The sequence below is a fragment of the Halichoeres trimaculatus genome, unplaced genomic scaffold (genome assembly GCF_033239565.1).
Source record: "Halichoeres trimaculatus isolate MK-OKI-2021-1 unplaced genomic scaffold, fHalTri1.1 fHalTri1_scaffold_21, whole genome shotgun sequence".
NCBI lineage: Eukaryota > Metazoa > Chordata > Actinopteri > Labriformes > Labridae > Halichoeres > Halichoeres trimaculatus.
In genome coordinates, this window is record NW_027437199.1 from 12,159,351 (window position 1) to 12,186,388 (window position 27,038).

At 38.8% G+C, this 27,038-nt stretch overlaps 1 protein-coding gene across 6 annotated transcripts in view; it reads left to right on the forward strand.

Moving 5' to 3' along the window:
* sbf1 (SET binding factor 1) overlaps positions 1 to 27,038 on the forward strand; it is a 70,083-nt gene that overhangs the window by 17,366 nt on the left and 25,679 nt on the right. For 3 of the 6 annotated variants that reach the window (XM_074697732.1, XM_074697733.1, XM_074697737.1), the window contains exons 2-11: positions 11,361 to 11,446; positions 13,002 to 13,139; positions 13,392 to 13,520; positions 13,659 to 13,769; positions 15,421 to 15,498; positions 20,380 to 20,409; positions 21,974 to 22,079; positions 22,275 to 22,407; positions 22,544 to 22,652; positions 24,870 to 24,983. In XM_074697732.1, coding sequence (XP_074553833.1) covers positions 11,361 to 11,446; positions 13,002 to 13,139; positions 13,392 to 13,520; positions 13,659 to 13,769; positions 15,421 to 15,498; positions 20,380 to 20,409; positions 21,974 to 22,079; positions 22,275 to 22,407; positions 22,544 to 22,652; positions 24,870 to 24,983 — 1,034 coding nt within the window. The remainder of the gene's footprint in view (positions 1 to 11,360; positions 11,447 to 13,001; positions 13,140 to 13,391; positions 13,521 to 13,658; positions 13,770 to 15,420; positions 15,499 to 20,379; positions 20,410 to 21,973; positions 22,080 to 22,274; positions 22,408 to 22,543; positions 22,653 to 24,869; positions 24,984 to 27,038) is intronic. The other 3 variants (XM_074697736.1, XM_074697738.1, XM_074697735.1) reach the window with 2 other exon arrangements.

The following is a 27,038-nucleotide window of genomic DNA, read 5'->3' on the forward strand; positions in this document are numbered from 1 at the left end:
CCAGCCGGTCTGCTTCCCTCCTGTGTCACAGAGCATCACAGCGAGTCGTCATCTGTGTGAGGAGTCATTGCTGTGACACACACACATAGACACACAAGCTGTGCATGTGACCCACATTTCCTCTCTGCTCCTTTCATCCTTTGCAAACCTGCCTCTCTTTCACCGTGTTTAAAGATTCTTTAGAAGCTGACTGCGACTGGTTTATTGTCAAATGGATTAGAATTTCAGTGTCAGCACATAATAAGCAACAGCAATAAACACACCCCAAGAAATAAAAAAAAAATATCCCAATGAATGAGGATAAGATTTGATCCACTGGAAACTAAATTTGAATTCTTGTATCAAATTTAAAAAGCATGATCTGAAATTGGATTTAATGTTTTGAAACTAAATAAATTTACTTTTTCACCTACTTCAAAATGTCAATTCCATACATTTCTTGAAGTCAAAAATAAAAAAGAGTTTAGATTCATTTGGCACAACTCAGATTCAGTTTAGGAATTTAACTTCAGTTCAGCGGGGTATGATCAATTCGCCCTCTATGTCTGTGAGGAAGAGTAATCGCAGAGATTCACAGAAATCCTCTTCACATACACGAAAACTGCTTATTCAGTCCCTGGTCTTTAGTCATCACGGAGATGGTGCTATCTCAGATCACTCTGCTCAGGTGAGGATCACAGCGACAGAGCGTAAAAGAGTTGTTACTGACATAAGGAGGATTTCTGTGACTCTGTGCTTGATTACTCTTCCTCACAGAAGTCGATGACATAATGGTCATGCTACGTTTATGAATTGTGCAACTGAGTGATGAGTTGATACAAATACAGGAATAAAGTTTCGAATTTTCAAGTGAGTGAAAAAAACTATTTGGAAGGAAATAAATTCAGGCTGTATTCAGACCAGAAAAGTCCTTTGGTCCACTTGTTTGGTCCGGACCAAAAACTGACTTTATTTTTTTCGTTTGGTGCGGTTCATATTCATATTGTACTTTTTGCAAGTGGACTATATTCTGTAAACACATCCATGTGTGTGACGATCGGTGCTCTCATTGGACAGCACTGACAAAGGCGGCACACAGAGTACAGACCCAGAAATGGAGGTAAACGTGTGTTTGTGCTCTTACTAGAGCTGCAAAATCATTATCAGTTTCAAGACCAGCTCCTTCAAAGACGGCTTAACAACACCGTTTCAAATTTTGTAACAGCGAAGACGAATGCGCGCAGCAAGGAGAAGCTATGCTCTGCGTGTCCTGACCCACAACATGTTAGCAACAGTGTGGCTAAACAGAAGACGGAGGATCAGGTATTTAACCAAAGACGGTTAGGTTACGGTGGCTTTATAGGGCCAAAAGGCGCATGTATCCTGTAGTTAGTCCTTGGTTTGTATTCAGACCTGCACTGGCACGAACCGCACCAGAGTTCGTTTGGAAGCGGACCGAGACCACCTCAAAAAGTGGGTCTCGGTCCGGTTGTTTGGTCCGCACCAAGGTTCGTTTGTGTCTATTCACACCTGCATGGAAAGTCCGCATCAGCGTGGAAAACAAACCCTGGTCCGTTTAAAGTGGACCAAACAGTCCAGGTCTGAATACGCCCTTAGTTTCAAAACATCAAACACAGTTTCAGATCATGCTTTTCAAACTCAATATAATAATTAAAACGCACTTTCTAGTGGCACACATCAAATAACAGATTTAAATTTTTGTATTCACACCGACGACAAACAGACTGAAAGCTTTTTTTCTTTTAATAGAACTTACTCAATTTGCTGTGCCCAACTTCTTTGAATTGTGTAATCAACCTGTAGACTGTAGTGGATCAGCCTGGCTGAACTAGAGCGCATGAACCAAATGACCGTAGAGACAGGAGGGAAGCCAGATTTTTCTTTTATTTACTGAACAGAGAGTCCAGCAGTGGTTGAAAAGCCTGTTCACAGGCTGCACATTCAGGGAGTCTCTTTGGTTGCTCAGCATTGTGGGACATGAATGCACTGATTGAGACTTGCTGATTGTGTTTCTCGCCGTGTAAAAACATGCAGCTGCAGATACAGGAGGCTCAAGATGCAGCATGAGCACAGGGCTGGACAGTACAGCTGCCCTTCTTGTTTTTATAGGCTGGGTCAGATGTGCTAAATTAGTTTGGTGGATGCTTTTTTGGATAATGACTGATGCTTTTATAAGCTGTCATACTGAAAACATGTTTATGAGGTGACAAAGCAGCTTGTAGCATTTGATTTAGTTGTGGAGAGTTGTGCACAGAATGTTTATCTGAGAGGAAACAAAAGCTGATGCACACATGGAAAGTTTGGAAACCTGCAGATGAAGTTTCTGGTCATGTCCAGAGTCTGAGATTTGAGGATATAGTGTGCTGCTGGAGGAAATTGTCTAAATAAGTAAGAGGCTGCATGACAATCTGCTTTCCAAAAAGACATTGTGCTAAACATGGACATGGACTGTTGTAATAATCATGAATGGATCAGCTGATGGTCAGTTATGAATCAAGAATCTGCTGCTGTTGCATGACAGGTAGAGCTGATTGGTTGATTTCACATTCCTGCGAGGTTGCTAACGCCGAGCGTTTTAAATTCCTCACACACCACAGACTTATAGTGAGCTTCAAAAACATCCGTCTGACATAATCAGCAGCTCTGTTTTGCTTCTTCCTGAACAGCAGCTCTTTTTGTTGACGTATCTCACCTGCAGCTCATACACACCCAGCTCGTCTGTGTGCCAAATCCTCTCAAACATCTACCCCGGGGCTGCATTGTCGTAGTTAATAAGGAAATTAGTTGATTAATTTAGATAGTAAACAGAACGATAATTCCGTCTGCACTTTTGGCATTGGATGTCAAAATCAGGTCAGTGTTAAACAGCAGCGGGTCACATGATCCAAGTGAAATGAAGTGTTAAATGTTGATTTTGTGTGACCTCTTTAATGTGGACTAGTGAGAAAAGTATGGCCTTAATTAAAGATGAGGGTCTGTGTTGGTTGAATAAAACATGGATTCAAGTGTCTTGGCTTCCAGATGCAAACCTGCAGCTGGTTGAAAGAAAAATCAAGGTCATGTAGTTTGATTTGATATGATTCATCTGGTGCATCACTGCTGTTTGTGTGTGTGTGTGTGTGTGTGTGTGTGTGCAGGAGGGTTTTTTTTTACTCACACAGCTTGCAGGCAGAGTCATTTAAGTGGATGAGAGTGGAAAGCATGTGGTGTGACACAAAGAAGACCTGGTTTATGATTTTCAGGTTGTTCCTCTGTCATCCAAGTGGATCTGTGGCTGGTCTCAGTTTCATTGCAGCTCTGCATCCCTCCTACAGCACTTTGAGTACGTTTGTTTTGTAAAGCATCAAACAAAACTTGTCTATTTGTTGTTGTTGGTTTGTGTGTAATCAGGCAGTGTGTCGCTCTGCCAACAAACGGATCAATCCAGTGACACGCAACAGTATTTCTGCAGGAGCTGGAAAAAAATGACATTTAATGATGGATACTTCAACTCAAGTAGCCTAAAAAGCCTAAATCACATTCCAGCTGCAGTAATGAATCCCATAATAACATGTCAGACTCTGTCTGAGAGCACTGTATTTGTATTTGCAAAGCTGTAGTTGTTCTGTATTAAAGCTGTATTTGTGTTGCAGTTGCTTTGTAGTGACTTGATTTCGCCTGTCTAAATCCTTCTGTTATTACTGAGGTGTTTGTAGCTAATACAGTTGATGCCTTAGCTTTACCTGGCGTGTATTAAAAAAAGAGAACAGTGATGGATGTAATGACTCTTTTGTTTATTTTGTCCTTTCACTAAAAAATTACAATATTAAGGAAAGAAATGAAGCAAAAACTAAATCAAACAGCAAAGACAGTCAAAATTTGTGTGCCTCTACAGCAACACTAACCTAACATGCCAGACGAACAGTTTCATTTATCCGCCACAGAATTATTTCACAAGTCCATCTGGGTAGCAGCTCTTCAGATTTGTTTTAAGAGGCGGGACTTAAAAAAAAAATCGGCAGCTGGTGATTGGACGACCGTTCTGATAAACACACTCACCACAGACCAATCCACATCAAGCCACGGTATGACGTAGCCTATGTGAGCTGATGCTTCTAAGAAACAATAGATGAACAACTACTGAATCACAAGAAACAGCTGTGAAAAAGGCGTTAGATGATAGCTTACGTTTTTATAAATTTAACTTAAGAATCAAAGGAACGCTGACAAGTACGAAAGTCTGCTGACGTCACGTCTGTTCCCACAGCTCCCGCCTCTCTTCCCCGATTGGGCCAGTTAGAATTTAGCCGAGTGAAATTGTTGGTCATTGGAGCCTAGCAAGATGGACCTGCAGGAGTTCAGAAACTGAATCAGGCAGGTCAGTGTGCTCTGCAAGGTTACAGCAACACACACCTGCCCTCATTATTGAGTTTTTTTTGTAGGTTGTATATATGCTTATATGCTGAGGTGTTTTTTTTTCTTATCTCAAACTATGCCCTCCTCTGCAAGATTGTAGTCTAGAATTGCCTGAGTGAGGCGCCGCACACGCTGCTGCCCCCAGTCCTCCCGTTCTTGTCCTCCCCCAGTCTGTCACTGTGTGTTCTTAGATGTAACTGAAATGTAGTTTTGTTGCTCTGAAACATGTGCAATGACGAATAAAGGTATCATCATCACATCATCATAATCAGCTTCCTCTTTCTTTATGCTCAGCAACAACACACACGAGCAACACGTGCCCCCTGCTGTGGCAGTCAGATAGTAAATATGAAACAACTTTGGACAACGGCTCCAACAGTTGCACTATATTTATTTGTGTTTGAGTTGTAGTAAAACTGCATTTGCGCTGCATTAGTGCTGTCGCGAAGTTGGAGTAACTGTAGTAACACTGTAGTAACACTGTAGTTACACTGTAGTAACACTGTAGTTACACTATAGTGACACTGTAGTAACACTGTAGTAACAGTGTAGTAACACTGTGAATGCTCTATAGTTGCACTGTAGTTGTGCTGTAGCTGAACTGTAGTTGTGCTCTAGTTACCCTGTTTGTGCTGTAGTTTTGCTGTAGCTGCACTGTAGTTGCTCTGTAGTTACCCTGTGTTTGTGCTGTAGTTGTGCTGTAGTTGGGCTGTAGTGGCGCTCTAGTTGCTGATGCTGTCAAAAGCCACACACACTTGGTGTCCTTGTATTTTTGCTGCACTGCTACACACAGCCTAAATATTTGCATGCTGCAGATGAATCATCCAGCTGCTGAATCCGTGTGGCTGAGTAGTTGATACTGAAAAACTGCCTTAAAGTTTACTTTTCGGGCAAGTTTACTTTTTTAGCACCAACAGTACAGGACAATGTTTTCTGCTCTTAGTTAAAGTCTCCTTTGATTTGCTATTTCAACCCAATACATGATTAGTTTCTCAATTTAAAATAAATAATCTTGTTGCTTAATCCAAACTATGTCACACCGTATCCTTGGTTAGGGTTTAGCACGAAAATTCAAGACAAAGATCAAATTTAGGTCAAACTTCTTGGTAACATTCTATTTTAATCATGAAAGAGGGACCTTCTGATGTCCACCTTTTGGCTGCCTCACCTGTTGAAAAAAAATAAACTCTCAGGGAAACTTTAATGGGAGGAAATAATGTCACTGAGACCAGTTACCTCCCTAAATTGAAATCCAAATCTCTGGCTGCTGAATCATCACCATTTCTTCTGGAGTGCTTTACGATAAATGTTTTTTTTTTAATGTAAAATATCCAACATTTGCTGTTTGTTTTTTGTGCAGCGACAGTTTAAGTCTCATACACTCAGGTTGTATTAGAAGCCCTGAGGTGGCCTCTGAGATGCAGATTAGTTTCACTTCACAATCAGTATTTGGGATCTACTCTGTGAACTTTGAACTTTTAATCACAGAGGAATTTTATAAAGGGAATATACGATGATGTCATGCTGCTTGGTTTGGGGCTTCATGGGAAAGTCTTGATTGTTCTCTGATTTCCACCACAGCATCCTGTGATTTGGAGCCCAACAGATGTGAGGTATTCTGTTTTTTTTGAGTGAGGTTTCCCTGTGTTTTCATTACGTCACACCACACCTGCTGGAAGCTGTCCTCTTTTAAGCAGCTGATCTGGATCTTTGCAGCCCTGTGCTGTGACTGACAGGCTCACAGTTCCCTGTCTGACCCCTGCCTCCTTTATTCTGCCTGCTGCAGCTCTGTGCTGGAAATGTTACAGCGGCAGAGTGTACTTTCACTTTCTGCATTCCTAATTACAGTATTTCTCAAGTACTACGCAGTCATAAATCTGCAAAAATTTGGAAATTTTACAGAGTGATGGCCATCTTTAGTCTACATTATTAAGGACAAGTTCAGATTAAAACAGGTAAAATAATCATGACATTTGCACGGTCTACTTTCAAGTTTTGTCCCATGATCAGTGTGATTAAACTTACTCTGGTTTTGAGGCCCTATTGAGATTAATTATTAGCTCGTCCTTTTTACCAGTATTTATTGCTTTAAGTAGTTTTTATTTTTAGAAAATATCACAAGATAATATCGTCTAAATGTGGATCTTTCCCGGTTTGTACTTTTGAAGCACTGTTAAACACTTTTCAGCATTTTTCCACATTTTTTTAATATTCCACAGACTTCTCTATGAAGAAAAAACAACCAGCGGCTTATTCAGAAAAGAAAAAAATAAGAACTTGCAGACAAAACAGAGCTGTTTGTCATTGTTCCTATCCTCTTCAACCCAAGAAGAGCTGCGAAGCTTGTTAGCCAGAAAGAAAAAAAGTTTCATTTCTTTTTGTGTGCTGGTCGGGGCTGCCCCTGGCTTTAGGCACTGCTCATTGTTTGAGACTTATTTAGAGCTTGAAGGAAAAACACATCAGTCAGGACTCCAGCTGGAGCTAATCTTGAAGAATTGAAACACTTTAAAGACATGTTGTAGTTTTAGCTCCATGAAGAATAAGGAGAAGCCTCTTTGTCTTTTTCTGTCATTTCTTCTCATATAACTTCAATATTTTGAAAGTTGTGTGGATGGTTGTTGAATTGTGCATTGGTGTAATCAGTTTCAATCCCAGTCCTGGTTAATAACTAGTTTGGTGAAGTCAATTGAAGGTCTAAAAGTCCTGTTTACATTCCTTGGATTCTTCCTGTATACGTGCACACATTCTGACATCACTGGATTAGAGCTAAAATGAGTCTCTCGTGACGGGGACTCACTTCTTGTCTCATGCATACCTCTGCATGAACCAGCCCAGAGCAGGGAGCAGGGAGGGAACTGGCTTTAGTTTTGTTTTGTTTTCGCTGCTGCTCCACTCCAATTAGATGCTCCCAAACACCCCTCCCTCTGCAGCAGGATGTCCTGCTTTGACTGGCTGAATAATCCCCACCCTTCCTCACTATTGGCTGCCACTGTTTTTTACATTGTGTGTGTGTGCTTGTGTGTTCCTGACACACCTACAGATGTCATCCACTCCAAGCACACACGCGCGCACACACACATAAGGCAGAACCAGGCGACATGTGAGTGAGCTGCTGTTTTAACTATACGTCTCTGAGGAGGAGGATGGGAGGTGACATCAAGTCCCAGCATGCATCAGCTCTGGTACACAACACCAGATGATTCACCCCAGTAAAACAGGGGTTGGCTAACTCACGTGATCTTAAACGTGAAGACAACGGCTGCATTTAGACTACAAACAAGGGCGACCAAAGTATTTATCCTTTATGGTCGTATGTGACTCAGATTGTAATTTTCTTTAAAACAATGTGAGCAACAAAACCACATTGAATCTGTTTTGATTTGTGTTTGGTTATTGAAAACCTACTCTTAAGCTGGATGCAAATTCTGCATTCTTTTAAAGAACAGATCTTTTCCTTCCTTTTTGTCGGTGAAAGTTGCCTTTGGTCCGAATTCACACATACTTTAATTCAGAAATAGCATCTATTTTCTCTGTCAAACAAGAAATTCAACACAGCAGAAAAACATTTCTTACTGTGACATTCTGTACATTGCATTATTAAAAAAGGAGTTAATACCAAATGAATGCTGTGTATTTTGTATGTTTTTAAACAATCAAAAATGTTGACTATGCAATAAAACTTTTTAGTTTTGGATCTTAGGGTCTGTTTCAAATCAGCCCTCCATCCCCTGCTTTAACCACATTTACTGCTGTCAGAGGGCTGGACACAGTGTGGAGCCAGAAGTAAAGAGAAAGGAGGAAGAAAGTACAGGTGGAGCAAAAATAATTGATGATTTTTATAATGTAATAAATTATTCATAAATCACCTTTAAAAACAAATATTTTCAATTTGCAGTGGTTTTCAACAGATAAAAAGCATAAAAAAATGCAATTAAGTAGCTTAGGTATCATCACTTTTTCTTATAATGTTCAAAGTCAGGTGTAACCTGTATCCCCATTTATGGGTGAAGCCCTCAATTGAACAACTTTACACTATGTTCTTATTCCTTTATTATTTTATTTATTACATGTGCTCCAGGTGAAGACACTAAAGTAAATGTTCAGAAGTCTGGTTTTTGTCCCATCTGAATGTGCAACTGCAACTGTAATATGCAAGAATACTCAGTCTTGTGGGGAAACTTCACCTGGTCTGTGCTGGGTTTCACTTCAGCCAATTTGTTTGTCTTTACCGACTTTGCTGCATTGCATTCCTGCAAGCTGAAGCATGACTGATTGATTCAGAACAGAACAGGAGAAGGCAAGACAGGAGGTTGGATACCGTAACATTTAAACATCAGTTATTTTTCAGAATAAAACATCTCTGTTGATGCCACATCATGCTTCACTGATCAAAACCCCTCAATTAGCAGAGCCTGGAGTCAACAGGCTGATGTTTTTTTTGGGTTACTGTGATGTGGGGCTGCACGATATTGGAAAAAAAGTGAAAATTTCTATATTTTTCCTGCGATATGTATCACAATATTTTCTTGAGTTTTCTCACTCTGATCAGCTGTATTCTCCCTGAAATAATAACAATGGACTGTCACCTAAGATTCTCACTCAGCAGTTTCATCTTTTAAACTTCTCTCTGAAACCAAATAACATAAAGGGATATTTATTAAATATGAGCTGACACGCATTGGGTCACAAATTTGTTCTTCTCCCACATTTTGCCTTTTTTTGTCGGCTTGAAGATTTTCCCAGAGATATGAATCAATGAAAAGTAATGTTTAGACCCATTTATAGAACAGGCATAACATATTAAACATATCACATAACCTTACAATATGAATATTGCACAAGCACATATCGTGGTGATGCTACTGAAACAGTATATTGTGCAGCCCTACTATGATGGCAGCACTGTGTGTGCGTGCATGTTTATACTCACAGTCTTGTGTTTAAGTGAGTCTGCACTGAAGAAATATCAGATAGGCTTTTACTTTAGTTCCATCATGTAGAAGAGAAACTCCTGCAATGTGTGTGGCATATGTGCACATCACTGTTGTGACAGTTAAATGACATGTTGATCAGCCCAGCTCTGTTTTTCCTCTTTCGTTTACAAGACAGATTAATTATGGTAAAGCTTGTTTGCTTTGCTCTAATATCAGTACTTGTGTACATAACTGCTTGGGATTATTTAATAGTGGTTATATCATGCTGTTTATACACCAGGCAACATATGCTCTACACAAAATCTCTGAACTCTCCTCACAGCTGATGTTTTATTATACCTTTTTTTTAAACATTTTTTAAATATGTGTTGGTTTAAAGAAATTCTGACATCTGAACTCAGTCAATCAATTAACATCCAGTGAGAAAACTAGATCTGCAGATGTTGCATTGACTCCACTTGATGTGTTCTTACGCATGTTATGCTGTGGCTCAGGAGCAGGGTTCAGCCTTCCCCAAACAGAAAGCAAATTAAACTCTGGTCTTTTGTGAGATGACTCCAGCGCAGCACCCCGTCAAGGCTCCACATCTCCTCAGTTCACAAGGGAGAAACAACGACTTAGACATTTCTGTGTGTGTTTTGGGAGCTGGCCTACTTTCTGTTTGTGTATTGTCTCTGCCTCTGTTTAAGTTCCCTCAGTGAAAGCCCAGAGGCTCTGTTATTTCTCTGAGGCAGCATTTAGTCCACGCTGTCCAGGTTCAGTTTGAACACTGGGGACAACCTCTTCGCATTCAGCGTGGGATAATATTTTGTTTTGTTGCATTTTTCTGCAACATTTGCATCCTTTGTACGGGGAGGATAAGTGTATTCTCTGTGTGGATGAATGCTGCCATTAAGCAGTCAGCCGGGCTTCAGATGGAGCTCGGCTGAAAGACGGGCCTGTGGTGGTTACATAAGTCGCTCTTTGTCGTGTCATTGTGCTGATGTGATGAGCCGGGCCCGGTCCAGCAGTGGAAGTGGCCTCATTAAGGAACAGCAAATAAACATTTAACACAGCCTGCAGTGTTTAAGTGCTGCAGTTTTAAAAACTGTTTCATTCCTACAGATTTTTTCTATTTTATTTTCTCTCTGCTTAGAAAACTCAGCACTTAGGAATTGTGATAGCTACTACTCTGAAGTAAAATCCTACCTTGTATTTAGGCTGATCATAGCTATTGCAACAGTATATTTAAGCTGCATTTTCTCATTTCGAAGCTTTATTTTAGTCAGAAGACACACATTAAAGCTACCATGAGGAGTTTTTAACAGGTTATGAAACAGACTCAAATAATACTGATACGTCTACATGAGCTAAACAGGAGAAACCACAGTATCCACTTAAAGGTCGACTATTTCTATGAAGTTATTTTAATGTCTTGGACCATCATCACGGGGTCCGTGTCAGTAAAAGTGTTTAGCTTTAGGCTGTAGATATTTAGCTTGCCAATGCTTACTTTCATTTTGGCAGCACTTAGCCAACATTTCACATTTGAAAGTGGCTAAAGCTAACATGAGCATAGGTTTATAATGCTTGTTAGCTTTGGTGTTTGAGTCTTTTGACAAGTTTGTTTTTTATAAACAAGTTTGCCCGAAATGCTAACTCACCTTGTAATCATCAGCGCCTGTGAAAACTGTGAAAACGTATTTTTGGCCTATTTTCCACTCTTATATCTTGGCCTGCCAACAAAGTAGAGTTTTATATGGATAAACTATCCCAACAATCAGAAAGATCTCTATGAGTAGACTCACTGTCTAACTACACGTAGCATGACTTCACACACCATCAGGTCACTGAGTCAGTGGAGCACATGTTGCAGGACAATACATTTTCAGTGGTTTGATTTTTAGAGTATTTTTCTTTAGCTACCATAACAAAAGTGAAACAGCAAACATCATGTTGATGACCTCAAAGGAGCTCATTTAGAGAAACAAACAGACAACAAACAGTCTAAATAACACAGAATGACCTCTGTATCTGTCTGTCTGTCTGCAGTGGAGGGTGAGGGTCAGGGTCGAATTCTCCAGCGGTTTCCTGAGAAAGACTGGGAGGACAGCCCGTTCCCACAAGGGATTGAGCTGGTAAGTCAACACTTGCACACATTAAAGCCTTTGTCTAATTACCAACACTACAGGAATTACATGAGGGAAGGATGCAGCCGTCACACTCTGAACTGTAAGAAAAATAATTTTAGAAGACCGTTTAAAAGTAAAACGTCTAATCTGCAAAGAAGTAGTTAATTGTGTTTGAGCTGTTTATAACTTTATTTTAACATTCTTCACACCAACAACCAAGATAACATGTAAACATAAAAAACTAGGGATGGATGATATCGGCACAATATCGGTATCGGCTGATAAAAGCTTAAAAACACGTTTATCGGTATCGGCAGATATGAAAATTTCTGCCGATACGCACAGCGGATAAGGTGCTATTCAGTTAGGATTATTATTATTTTCCATCTGAAAATCTCTCTAAAAGCTCTAAAATAATCAAATGCAACTTGGTTATGTTTAAAAATGCATTGTACATTTAAAGTTCATGTGATCTAAAGAAATTGTTTTTCTGTATTTCAATACTGAATGTCTTGAGTTTGAAAAAATAATACATTTCTTATTTGTTGTAAAATCAAATGTTTTTTGTCTTGTTTTATGTGTGTTTCTTAAACAAATAAGACCGTCACAATAAGAGTAACCTATGAATTCCAGTACAGGATAGACTTAGCTTTCTTTACAGTGAAAAAAACAAACAAACTTGTGATTATCGGTATCGGTATCGGCCAAAAGGGGTTTCGATATATCGGCATATCGGATATTGGCAAAAATCCAATAACATGCATCCCTGTAAAAAACTGATTTAACTTTAGATGCCAGTGAGGTAACTTGATGAATTGTGACTTCTAGGAAGAAATATCTGAACAAACAGTGCTAATGCTGACTTCTGCTTTCTCAACAGCAATAACAGAAAGGCTTTCTAGTTTCTCTCCATGTTGTTCAAATAAATATTCAAAACAACATACTAAAAATGTTTAAAGCTCTTAAAACATGAGTAGAAAAGAATCCAAGTATACGCCCACATCGTTTGGTACACTGCAAAAAACTGAAATCTTATCAAGTGTTTTTGTCTTATTTGAAGTAAAAATTGTCTCATTAAACTCGAAAAATGAGGTCTGAATTGCTTATAACAAGTAGACAAAAAGTCTGCCAATGAAACGAGAGAACTAAGCTTGAAAATTTGCTTGAAACTAGAATAATATCTTAAAACAAGTAACTTTTCTCTTGTTCCACTGGCAGATTTTTGTCTTTAAATAACTTAAAATCAAAAATGTTTTTGGACTGGTCAGGTGATTGTGGCTCAAATTAATTCCAAAAGACATTTTTTTTACTGAAAATAAGACAAAAACACTTCATAAGAGTTTCAGTTTTTTGCAGTGTGTAAGACATTTGGTTTCATTTTTATGTTGTATAGACCAGTTGAAAAGTTTTAACACTGTCACTGTCTGATATCCAGGCCTGTACATATCTTTCTTTGTATGTTTCCTGCACCAAACTCATGCTCCTGTTCCTCCTCTAGTGTCTGGTGTAATAACTTTTTCCCCTCTTTAACCTGAACAACCCTCTTCTTCTTTCTCTCTAGTTCTGTCAGCCCAGTGGTTGGCAGCTGGTTCCTGAGCGGCAGCCCGCCTCCTTCTTTGTAGCGGTTTTGACTGACATCAACTCAGAGCGTCACTACTGTGCCTGCTTCACCTTCTGGGAGGGTCTGGACCGGAGCCAGGTGAGACAGACATCATTTATCAGAGTCTATGTATCTTATGAACTAAAAGTGATACATTTAATACCCAATGGGATAATGTGTGTAGAGAAAGTGAACATGCTAAGGCTCACTCAGACCTGGAGCTAATTGAGAGCAGAGCAGTTGGGGGACTGTGAATGAGGGACAATCATGCTTTGGCGCAGAGCGTGGCAATTGAGGCTTTTAGTCTTCGTCTGCAGAAGGGGTTATAACACCTGTCACCTATGTGTCCAGCTGCAGAAAGCTGAGGCCAGCGAGGCAGATGAGGCGGATGAAGCACCGGCCGTCGTCCAATCAGCTCAGGTCTTTTCCCCCAAGAGCCTGGTGCTGGTGTCCCGATTGGACTACACCGAAGTGTTCAGGGTACGAAAACACACAAAAACACCAACACTTCACACCATCCATTTTTAATGTTATGTTAAATGATTTTTTCTATCATACTTGAAGGGTTGTGGTTGTCCTTGTTGACCCTTGACCTCTTTCTCTGTCTCCATCAAACAGAACTGTCTGGGTCTGATCTACACCGTCCATGTAGATGGCCTCTCTGCCCCGTTAGAAACAGTGATAGGAAACCTCCTCACCTGTGTCATCCCCATCGCTGGAGGCTCACAGGTAACTGCTGACCCTTGACCTCTTGTCATGATCCTTCAAAGTAAATTATTTTGCTGAGTGGTTTACATATGCTCCTTTTGTTTTCAAGTGTTTTGCTCAGCAGACATCTTCTTCAGGCAGTAAGCCGTTGAAAGAAGAAGAGTTTTGCACTGACACATCGTATTTTTCCATTGCGGCTTGTCAGAGATGTAAATACACATTCCTGTGATGCAAACCTTAGCTGTGATTGACTTGATTGTACTGCCTCTTCACTACTGAGGTGACTGTGCTTTAGTTACCACAGTCCTCTGACTTCCACTTTGGGATTAAACTGAAACAAGTGATCTTTCAATCCCTTTACGCATGCATTACATTCATTTGTTCATTTAACTGTATTTCAACATTTATCAGCTCAGATTGCAACATGATTTTCTCACTATCACTTGGATCAAATTGCTTTAATTGTCTTAATACAGTTATTACAAACCATTTACTAGCTTTGACGTTATTATACTTTTTAAATAGTTGCCCAGACTTTTATTTGTTGAAATAAAAAAAAAAATATCTTGCTGCCTCTAATTTGGGACAGGAATCTTTAGAAAACGGGCTTTTCATATATAAAATATAAATATGTAGATTTTCAAAAAATCTGTATAGGCAGGAAGAAAAAGTAAAGTTGTGTAGTTTAACAAAGAATATATATGTATAAAAACCTGTTACCAACAAAACACAAGTAAGCTGTGGTGTTGAAGCTAAAGGAAAAAAAAATAAGGCCCCACCTTTATTTTTCACAAATGCTAACATGATCCTCATTTCTAACACCACCCCTTTGGTAATCCATGTCTTTCTTTTTCAGCAATGATGAAGAATAAACAAAAAAAACAGTTTTTATTTGTCCCACAAGTCAGATCAGATCAGGCTTTAGCTCGCAACAATAGAAAGATTTTTTTTTTCTTTTTGTTATTTTCCAGGTTTGGACTTTCTTTGCACACACAGACTAAGACGCTGCACATTCAGGGCTTTCATCAGCTTAGTCAGACTCTCTACAAACACATAACTTAGTTCATTTTAAAACTAACAGGCTAACTAGGAGACACAGAGTTATAAACTTTACAAGCAAAAAGCAAATTTACGTCCATAAAGGAAGACAACAGTCTTTCTATTTATAACAAGATAAGCAAGCATGTTTGTGTTTTTATTATGTAACTTTTCATATCTGAGACTCTTGAAACCATGCTTCAGTTTTTTGTTTACCTTTGTTTACTTGCAGAATAGCTGAAATAACTCAGTCAGAAAGCAGCAGAGTTTGTCTTCACTTCTGCAGATACAGGGCATGTGAAAACCAAAGGCATCACTACTTGAGAGCACTTTAGATTTTCTTTTCACATTACATTTTATGATTCTTTTCATGTTTTGTTTATTCAAATGTTCTATAATTTCTAAAAGCCATGTTTTTCTTAAATCATATCCAGAAAATAGTGACTTCTTTCTGCTTTTTCCTCATCTTTTTCTGCAATTGAACTACAAAGTCAAAGTCTTAACAATTGCACAAGCAGTAGAAGTGTCTATATTCTCTGAATGCACATCAGTTGATCCCTCCTCCTGTGGTTTCCAGATGTTTTGTATGTCATGTGCGTGCACTCCACTGTACACTGGTTCCTCTGTGTTACAGATAAATGAGTCCCCAGTTTGTAGTTTAGAAAAGGTTCCTCAGGTGCTGGCTTGTGACTGGCTGCTGGCCTGTCTTCAGGTAACATTTCCTGTTTTTGCAAGCTTCACCAATCAACAACCAGCTCGATGTTTTTGTTGATCAAACAGACTCGTGTTTATTTTCCTTTTCTTTTGTGCTCTCATTTCAAATCATGTGTGATTTGACCTGCTTTATCACGTATTTTGCTGTCAGTTTCTACAGGACCATGTTAATCATTTCATGCAGTTTTTTTCTTTTTTGTCATTGTCTAGATTTGTTTCAGCTTTTTTTATATGTTTCAGAACACTGATTATTTATGGATTGTTTCTGCACTCCCTGAGATACACACACATACGTTCAAAACAAGCGCTGTACAGGTTGAAGTTCAGTTGCGAGGTGAACATATGGGGCAGCAGATGGCTTCCTACCAGGCAGCACAGTGTCTGAATGACAGCACCAGATCTAATCAGTATTAACACACATACAGACCAAAACAACACAGGCTAAGTGCAGCTCTTCTCACACACAAAAACACAATCACCAAACAGTTCACAAGCACAACAATAGTCTGATTTAAAAGCTGCAGATGAGCTAATGTAATGTATGCAGTCTGTCTCCTCTGAACTTGACAAACATCTAGATATTGACACACAGATCCTCCAGCCTTTGACAGATGAGTTTGTCCTGTTTCCTCCAGCAGGGCACAAACAGTTCTGTTCCTCCAACTCGAGAAGAGCACAGGCCACTTGAAAGGACTAACACACACTCACACACATTCCTGTTACTGTTAAATCTCACAGGACTCTTGTGTCAGCCTCATTGAGTGTGTGCCATTAGAAAAGAGCCTGTCTGTTCCACCTCAGCCTGAACACAGAACAGAAATCAGCTCAGCTATGAACGTGCTGTTGTAGTAACACACAAAATAAAGACACTATCATCTACAGTGCCTATAAAGGACTTTTTTTAATTGATGAATTTATTTTTCAATTTAAAATGTGATAAAATATTTGCATTTGTATTTGATAGATTTATAAGCATCAGTGATGAGTATGAGCTAGAAATACCTGCTTTCCTATTTTGTCATACATCTAGGATTATTTTTATATGAGTAACTTAAATTAATTTGCACAGAGTCTGATATTTCTTTAAATATTAGCCTAATGTAGTTTCTATTCAAGCTTATTTGGAAACGGTTATGTTGAACTATGTGATGATTTCTTCTTTTGATCAGCATCGTCTTAAGATGGTTTAGCATATCAGTGTCCAAAAGGAACATAGAGCTCTAATAAGAGGGGCAATTTGTTTCGTGCAGTTATGTACATTACCTTTTTTAACCCCTAAAAAGTGAAATAGAATCAGAGAGTGGAAAGGAAGGAGAAGTAGTTCATTGGTGAACTAAGATAAAATATGAATTATTTAGTTAGAACGACTTCTTCACATCAAGGAACCAGCTGAGTTGTAATGATGCATCAAAGGACATAATAATACATTTACTACAACATAAAAATAACATTTTAAAAATAACATTTTGCAAACATCTTGTATTTGTTTTAGAAGATATGTAAAAAAAAAAGAAGAAGAAAATTATACAGCTGAATTTTTAATGTGTTGAATGGATGGTAGCCTTGCCCCAAGACCTCAAAGATGCTTTATGTAAAAGTAAAGGAGACCCCCCTCAGTTGACAGAGTGGTGTGGATTGGTGGTCTTGTATTGTCGTTCACTGGTGTCTCCCTCATTGTGTAGTCTTTTTGCAGAATTTATACAAAAAGGCTTTTTCTCCTAAAACCTTCTTTGTGACAGCAGTTATGTTTAGAAAAATTCATAGTACAGACTTTTTCTCAAGGTCTTATTTGCGTTTTTATGTTTTAAAGAAGCAGCATTTTTTATTTCAGTCCATTTGATAACCAGCTCCTCACAGCAGCTTTTAACTTGTATTTTCCTGTTTTGAGGCTCTGTAATGTTTTACTACAAGTCAAATAAAGAACATATAACGCCTCTTTAGACACAGTTTAACTTACTGACCTACCTACAGACCAAACTCAGCACAGCATTCAAGGCCAAGAATTTTATTAAATATACTTTTTTAGGTCACAGTGGTAAACATTTCAGTTATAAAAAAGTGTTCATTAAGTTGTTTTTCTTTTTTAGCATTGAACTTTGGAAACAACACATGCTCAGTTCAAGAACAAAGAGCTTGACAGACCAAGTGATGCCTACTGAGGATGACAAGGCTCAGTTAACAGTAAATATGGCAAAATGTGGGTCAACAGAACATGGCCGAAGTTTTGAGCCACATTAATGTGCAGTACCTGTGAGCCAGACTGAGACATCACCGTGTTTAGTCTGGAGTTACTGAGTGGTTCATTGTTCTTTCCTGTAACCTCAGGCTGCTTTTTATCAACTGTTTCGCATTTCTCTGAAAGATAAAAGTTCAAATCTACGCTGTGTCTTTTGAGAGTAAAACATTTTTTCTAGTTGAAGTTTTTGACGGGAATAGGTTGACCTGGGGGGTGTCATAACACTCCAGTTATTTGTCTCAGCAGTTTACACAACCCTGATGTGAGGGATTGGGAATCACCAGAGTGGAGGATGGATTCATAGTTTAGGATAATAAATTTAACCAAAACAATAAAAACAAGTGACAAAATATATGTTTTTTTTGTTCAAGATGTGTATATGTACCTGAACCCTGACCAGTGATCTGTATTTGGAGACCAGTGTGTGTATGTGTGGGTGTGTGTGTGTTTAAGTGTGGGTGGATGACTTCTGTTTACTTTGGATGATGGTTATCTGCTCTGCTCACAGCCCATTTGTGATTTAAGCTTTTACAGGAACATATTAATAACTTTCTCCTCAATAGGTGACAGAGGGGATTTATTTCCCCGCTTCTTGACACTTCCTGTCACGGAGCCAACTGCTCCCTCTGACATTTAACAGCTGCATCTGAGTGATTCCCCCTTACAAACTGAAAGTTGAGCAAGCAATTATCCTTAACGTTATTGCTTCTTTATTACTTACATGACGAAACACGCATTTCCTTTCGCGTAGCTTATGACTTTCCCTTTTCCTCACTTCTTATCAGCTCAGTGTAGATGACAATGAGGTTGAAAACGTGACTGAATAACAGGAACCTCTGATTCCAGTATCAGAACGAGCACCTGTTTCAGTTATCAGTCAGTCATGTGATGTGGGGAAAGCCTAACAACTTTTTAAAGAATAGGAAGTATGACACATTACAGTGACCATTATAAAATCATGATAGAGCAAAAGAGTTCGTGTGATGGATAGTTGTGCTCATGGTGGCTATTACTCTGTACCTTTGCAGAATGTGTGTATGGTAAAGCTCGTCTTTTCACTACTGTTAAGTTCTGCTCTAATACCTTTTATTTGTCCCTGTTAAAACTCTGACAGTGAGCTTTTTTTCTCATTCAGAATTCTAGTTCTATCATATTTTACTTGTTGATGGCACAGGTGCAAAGTTAACACTTGGGATCATCATTTCTAGGATTAATACTAATCAGTAGGCACTGGTATCAATTGGTGCTGGCAAAAATGAATGAAAAATCGTTTTTCAATGAGATAATAGTCCTTCAAAGTGTACAATTTTTATTTTTTTTTTATTAAACATTTATTAGAACTCACAGAAATCTTCTCAGACTTTTACTAAGACTGACAATCTAATTTTATGATGTTGAAGGACATACATTACACCTATTTGTTTAGTTTCTTGTACTAATAGAAAAGAATAGAAAATACTTTATTTATCACAGAGGAGAAATTCAGGAGGAGTCACAGCAGCAATCAAGAAAACAAAATTAAGAAAGTGTTCCATAAAAAAAGTTCCATAGCAAAATAGATGATGACAGATTGTCCATCATTCTCTAGTTCAGCCAGCCTCCACCTCCACAGGGTCCAGGACTGAGCTTCTTCAGCAGTCTGTTAAGTCTCTGTTGGTCATGGACACAAAACCAGTTTTGTGTCCATGACCAACAAATGAACCATACAAAGTAATGACCCACTCCAAAAGTAAAAATGACAAGGAAGAGAGAGCTGCTGCAACAGGCAGCCACAACCAGCAGGGCGGTGCCTAGCAACTAAGACATTTTTATTTGAAGAAACTTGATAAGTATTATTTTCTTACCCCATTTGCAGATTTTTTCCCTCTTTACAACCAATGCAGGTGCCATTTTCATCTTTTAGTGTCTTGAAATAACAGATTTCCAGGACTTATCACTGAATTAGAGTTAAACCTTGCATTGACATGCTCATAATGGCTGCACCATTGCTCCTTTCTCTGATTCTTTTGGAGGAAACTTGTAGGAATATGTGGATTTTTCTGATGCCTTTTAACTTAGAGCAGTGCTGGGGTCCTTAAGCTGTGGAGGCAGTGCAGGTGGACACTAAAGGAGCTGCATTCACTTTGCATTTTTGCATTAGCTTGATTTTCAAGACCAGAGTAAGGTTACTACTTACACTGTGATAGTGGTGTATTTATGTACTCTACATCTTCATAGCAATTTTGTGAAGTTTTATCAAACATTACACATTTCTGGTATCATACAGACCTTCTCCTGTATAGAATTAAAGATGTTTTACATTAATTCAACAGAAATGACCTTTCCTTCTTGCTGTTTGTTACTTTTAAGTCAAGGATGAAATGTTCTATTATTCATCTGTTGCTGTCATTGTGTTGCATAATGCTTAATGATGCTCTTACTTTGTTTTGCACATGTAGTTGTCATCTGTAATGCTCATACCATGTTTTTACATCTTACAGTCCATGTTTATCATGTTATCCTTTGTGCAGCTTACCTGTTTTGGCTGAAACATTACTCTTATATTGTTGTCAAGTTTGGGCATCTTTAGTTTCTAACCTGTGTCTTATCCTGCGGGGTGTGTATTTGTGTGTGTGTGTGTCTCTCTGCTGGGTGCTTGTGTAGCCGGGCCAGGAGGAGAGAGAAGAGAGTTTGGTACGCCAGCCTGACTTCATTCTCCCCTCACATTTCAGACAATCAGCTCCAAGCTTTCTCAGCTTCTTTATCTCCACTGATTTTCTTCAGCTAACCATGCACACTTTCTGTGGCTGGAGAACCAATCAAAACGCTTGACTCAAAATGTGACCAACATCTGATCTCTGCTGGATATTGTGCTCATGTCAGGGTACTAGTTTCTCAAGCTGTAATTTCCCACTTATTAAAATGAGTCATTCAATCCTTATAATCTGAGTTTGCTCTGCAACTAGCAGAAATATTGCACAGCCTACCAAAGAAGATGGTGCATTAGAGCCACCCAGCCCATTTAAATCTCTAGTTTCTGCCAAACAGTAATCTGAGCACACATGCTGATCAGATGTCGGTCATTGTTTCGAGACGCTAACAGCTCATCAACGGGTGCTGACGCTTGCTGCTTCTGTAGAAAGCATAAAATTAATTATTCACTTTTTTCCCCCTAGCTCATCTGGTGCACACAGACCTCAGATTTCTACTTTTTGAATTGATGTCTCTTTTCAGATCATTTTTTTCTCTTTGGTTGGACTCAGACTTGAATTCATGAGTAAAATGTGGATTTTTATCACAACCCAAATTGTGCTGCATTGAATATCCTTCTTGCATCATGCTTTGTGAATCAGGGCTCAAGATGGAGCAGATAGCAGGGGCAGTTGATGCACAATATTTGGTGCTGTTAGAGTCCTCAACAGTCTTTCTTTGTACAGTCATTCTTAGTTTCAAATTCTATAGCAATACAACCTTCTGATTAAACAAAAGCCTTGAATGCAGTTGATGAGGCTCTGCGGTACAATGACTCCTCAGTGTTTGGCTGCTCTGTTTGAAAGAGCTCGTCCTGTATTGATTTATATTTTTGCTCTATAACTCATCCATCTCTCCCCTCTGGCTGACGCTTGTTATCAAAACCACTCACAAATCAATATTTATTGGATTTGTTTTGAGTCTGGACTGGAGCGCACTAGAGAGGACACAGTTATTAGAAACAGCAGAACATGAATGAATGGTAATGTTTTATCCCTCTTAGAAAGACTCTTTGAATCAGCCCAGGTCAGACCAGTTAAGATTTTCCACAGTGTTCAATGTCGGATGTGTTAATTCAAACATTGGACACGCTTCACGGCCTGAATTGAATCATCCCTGCAGATTTACTCTGATAAATCTCCTTTCCTGCTGTGCTCACACTGGACCGCGGTGGAAAATCACCTGCACATGACACCTGTCATGTTGCTGAGATTTCTCCCTTTGATATGTTGTTGTTTGTTGTAAGGTCGTTGGCATGGAGTCCCTCTAAGCTCCATTCATTCTGATCAGCTGGAGCTGCTTGTGTTTGATTTGTGATGTACCCGCTAAGCTTTTGGGATCCCTGTCCATCTCTCTGTCGCTGATCACGCTGCTCTCCAGACACGCACGACTGTGATTAAAGCACGCTGTCAAACCCTGATTTTTCCAAGAAGCAAGCAAGTCTTTGTTGTTTTCCTCACCTCCTTTAAAATCCCTCTTTTCTTTCCTTCTTTCTCTAAATCTATAGAGGACTATAACGTTAGGTGCTGGGGACCGGCAAGTCATCCAAACCCCCATCGATGACTCGCTTCCTGTTAGTGGCAGCAGCGTGGCCCAGCTCTTCAGACAACTTGGTATGATCAATAATACAGTAATATAACTCAAGTTGAAAAAGAAAAATGATGGAAACACAGAATTTCCATTTAACAAATAAAGAAACGAGATAGACAAGAAGGATGTTTTACCTCAAACCTTGTCAGAATGCTTCTTTTGTTTGTGATTTTCTTCTCTCCTTGTGATTCCTCATATCTCATCTTTTTCCTCCTCAGGTATCGTCAACGTGTTGTATCTGTTTTGTGCCGCCCTGACGGAGCATAAGATCCTATTTCTGTCCAGCAGCTACCAGAGACTAACAGACGCATGCCGGGGTCTGCTGGCCATCATGTTCCCCCTCAAATACAGGTGTGAATCCATTCCTCTGCTCACCTTTGCTGTGTCTCAACATCTGTATTTTTAATTTGATCTAGCAGAGTCACAGAACAGAGGAAGAGATTTATTGTTGTTGTGTTAATTCTCCTACTTTTTGTGTCCCCTCCAGCTTCACCTACATTCCCATCCTGCCAGGGAAACTACTAGAGGTCCTGAGCACTCCCACTCCCTTCATCATCGGTGTCAATTCATTCTTTCGCTCTGAGACACAAGAACTGGTGAGTTCTCATCTTGACAGTACAAAGAATGTACAAAAACATATTTCTTATTTGGGTAAGACAAAGAGAACGCAGATGCTCAGTGTTGTGCAAGAAGCTTAGGACAATCATCCTGTGGAGTCAGCTTTTTTCTTTACTGTGCGGTTTAACATGCACAAACTCTTTATTGGACTAAAACTTTTCTGATGTTTCAATCTTTAATTTTACAAACTACAGAGTTAAGAATAAAACAAAGTGGTCATGTAATATAAAATACAGATAAAAACAGCTGTCTATGAAGATGCTTCAGTTGTCAGATGACGAGTAGATTTTTCTTCTCTTTGCTTGCTAGCATTTCAATCTTTGAGTGCATTTGATGATTGTGAGTGTTATATGGGTTTGAGACAATGTTAGACTGTAAACTTGACCCAGAGTCTACTTTACTAATTCTGTTTTTAAGCTGCACCTAAATGAAAAGCGCACCTCAGCATGTTTACATTTAAAAGCTGTTGAATTATTAACAAGAGTGTTTAAAATTCTCAAATTTAAAAACAAGCTTCATAAGTTGAGGATTGATTGTGGTTAACTTGCATTTCAAAGCAGCTTTAGGTCCATATTAATAATTCAAAACAGTTCTTACCGATGCCTTGATATGGAATTGAAATAAATGCCATGAAATGTGCTTTATTTTCTCAGATTTTGCATTTATTGTTCAAAATAAACGCTGCACTGCTACAAAAGTGTGGTCATACACCCTGATATTTAGAGATGAGGCACCTTAAAAAGTGCGTAGTCTGACAAGTAAAGTGAAGAGATGTCCTAATACAGATCTTTTTTTACTTCTGATCCTTGACTTTGACTTTTTCATGATATGTTTTGCATATGTTTTGTTTTTTACCAATCAGATACCAATACTTTTCTCTGAAAAATCCTGCGTCAATAATGATCAGCGTATCAGATTGGGTCATCCTTAGTACAGGATTGATACATGTTTTATGTAAGGTTACCTCATCAAGAAATATACAGGAATGCATTTCACATGTGAAATGCAGAAAAATACCCCAAAGCTCCATTAGATGTGAGTGTTATTGAAAACTTCAGAACAACATAAGTGGCATAAAGCGATGAGTTTTCGGTAACTGTTGCTCTAAATCTTGCTCCAAGAATTTCACTTAAAAGACATAAATCTCCTCTGTGAGATGACAGAAACGAAACAAGACTTCAGTTTCATTATCAGCTTTGTTTTGATTCACATGCTCTAAATAACACTCTGCCAGCTGTAGGGATTTGGTTGCCAGCTGGCATCAGTGTGAGTAGCTGCACCTGGATGCTTAGCTCGCAGGTGGTAACTCAGTCTTGACACAAAGTGTGTGCTATTACTGACACAGTCCGGGTAATTTTACAAAGCAAAATTTACCGTTCAGAAGTGCAGCGGTGTTCTGATTTCCCATAATGGGTGCTGCTTCAGGCTTCATTAGAGTGTGCAGGAAGTAACGAAATAGTATGTGATAAAAAACAAAACAAAACATGTTCTAATGATGACGGTAAAAATGAAAATGCAAACTACAAGACACATACAACCTGGATGAACTTTGTGGCAGCCCTGTGTCAGTGTCCTGGAACTTTGTTTTTCACTCTCTGTGCAGCTTGGCCTCAGTATTGAGAAAGTAGAAAAAGAAGAATGCATTGTTCTGTCGCTCCTCAAACTGGCCCCTTTAAGGAGCCGAAACATCTTTCAAAATTAAACCGAAGATGCCAGAAGTCTTTATGAAAAACCTGAGAAACATGGAGAACCCTGATGTTGATCACTGACCCATCGAGCAATGGTTCAGTTATCTTTTAATAAACTACACTTAAGTTAATTTTGCTGCCACTGTTTGTCTGTACATTTTTTACCATGTTCTTTACAAGCGTTGCCAACATCAGCTACACAGACAATAATTAATGTCTCGACCTCGTGATCAAAGGAAATAATTTGATGCTGACTTATTAAAGTCTGATGAGAGTGTAATGAGGACTCCTGTTAGGGATGTCTGATCATCCTCTGCAGCTTTTATCTCATATTTTGTTTCACAGTGACACACTGATTATTAACAGACTGCACCAACAGACATCAGCTCAGGGGTCAAAGGTGTAAGTGATGAGAAGCTGATGGAGATGACTTTGTGTCCGCCACCTAACTTTTGATTCACGAAGCCTGACACAGACATGAAAAGTGTGTTTACGTGTGTGTTTCAGTTGGACGTGATCATTGCAGACCTGGACGGCGGCACTGTGACGATCCCCGAGTGTGTCCACATCTCCCTGCTGCCTGAGCCGCTCCTCCAGCAGACCCAGACTGTGCTCTCCATGGTAAGAGCTGCAGCCTCCACACTGAATACACCCCTTACACACACACTTACACACTCACACACTGAGCTCTGGGAAGTCTCATTAACATCATGTGGGTGGTTTCTACCAGGCAATAAATTCCCCGGTGGCACTTTATGGGCTGAGATGCCAGGAATCTCTTTAAGGATTGTTTTCCTTCTAATTTGACATCTTACTTGTTTAAATATCAAATTTTACTCATGGTGTTCCTTTAATATTATTTTTCCAGTTTGAAGTAATGGGTTTTACTTCTGTTTCAGTTTTCAGAATTGAAGGTTATGTTTTTTTCTCTAAGATTGGCTTGAAATATTAAATCAACTAAAAACACCTGCTAAAAAGTCCTTGTTCTTGCAACTGACAGATGTCATCTCCCAGTAATCTGGTATCAGCCCATTCTGAGAAACACCTTTTATCTATTTTAGTAAACAGACAAATAGTTTCCCAGCTTCCTTTTTCCTTCAGTAATATCAGCAGAAAATCTCAACATCTTTCCTGCTTCCCTAATTTTGACTCTTTACGATGCTTACCTATCATGTCATATGTTTTATGACTCCATGATTACTCTTTACATACACATTTTGGCAGTCAGTTCTGGTAATTTTGCAGGAAATGTTCTTCAGTTTATGATTAATTTACTGTATGGGCAATAAAATTATATTTGCAAAAGGCATGTGATGATATTATGACTTTGAAATCAGCTAAAAAAAGTCTGCTGCTGAAACTTTTATTGATGCTTTATTTAAGAATTTGCAGCACCTCAAAACAGTGCTTACTTCCCTCAACTTTCGGCCTAGTCATCACTTTAATCCTCCAATGGTGATTAATTTAATTAGAGTTTTATAACTAGGGATAGAGGTGTCCCAGTCCGATATTAACATTGGATATCGGTCCGATATCAGCAAAAAAAACCAAATATCGGTATCGTATCGGAATGCATCTAAAATCTCCGATATAAGCAGTCTATTCCAGACTCCACTCCGGCTGTTTTTATTTGATTAATTTAGGTTATTTTCTGGGTCTTTTAATTTACTCTTTATTTTATTCAATTACTAGTATTTTTATGTTTAATGTTAAAATTTCTGTTACCCATTGGTTAATGATAAATGACTCAGTTTTTCCTTATACCTACTGTTGCTGACTTCTGTTCTTTGATTGAATAGTATCACTTAATCAAGCCTTTTCTAGCATGACAGACATACTACAAAATAAGTAATAAAAATATGCATGTTTAATGCTGATATCGAATCCGATTAATATCGTTATCGGCCAGTACTCAATGCTGCAGTATCGGTATCGTATTGGAAGCGAAAATGTATTATCGGGACATCCCTAACTAGTGATAGACGGATTATCGGCTGGGCCGATTATTTGAGCCGATATTTGGCATTTTGAGGCATATTGGCATCAGCCTTTTTTAATCCTACGGGTGATAAGAAACAAATTTAAAACTGTGTTGTTGTGGCTCTGATGCAGCTGCTCAGCTGTCTGCAGTCACTTCTCAGTCCCCAGCACTGTCCCCACCCACAGTATCATTTCTTGGGAAACAGCCAATCAGCAGTGCAGTTATAGCAGTTACATTGAAACTTTGGAAAACTTTGTTTACTGAAAACTTAAGCTATTTGTTTTTGTTTAAGTTTTCATTTAACTTTATAAAACATGCTGCTGAGCCTGGGAGCTATTTAATAAACTCATGCTTAAATGTATTTGAGTGAAGTTAAGTGTTGGAGTTTGTATTATTCAAAATTTTGACACCAATATTTTCACTTTGACTGCAAATTAATATTGGCTTCAAATATCGGTTATTGGCCTCCTTGACTTCAAATAATCGGTATCGTATTGGCCCTGAAAAATCCATATCGGTCAATCTCTATTTATAACATTGATAACAAGAAAACATACAAGTTAATTAGAGCATATAATGGGTCTGCAAGTGATTAAAAAACATCAAACCAAAACTTTTTTCTGTTAATTCAGTCTTGTTCATTTTAAATCCTGTAACACATCAGCACCTCTGCATTATGAGTCTTAAATCTTATC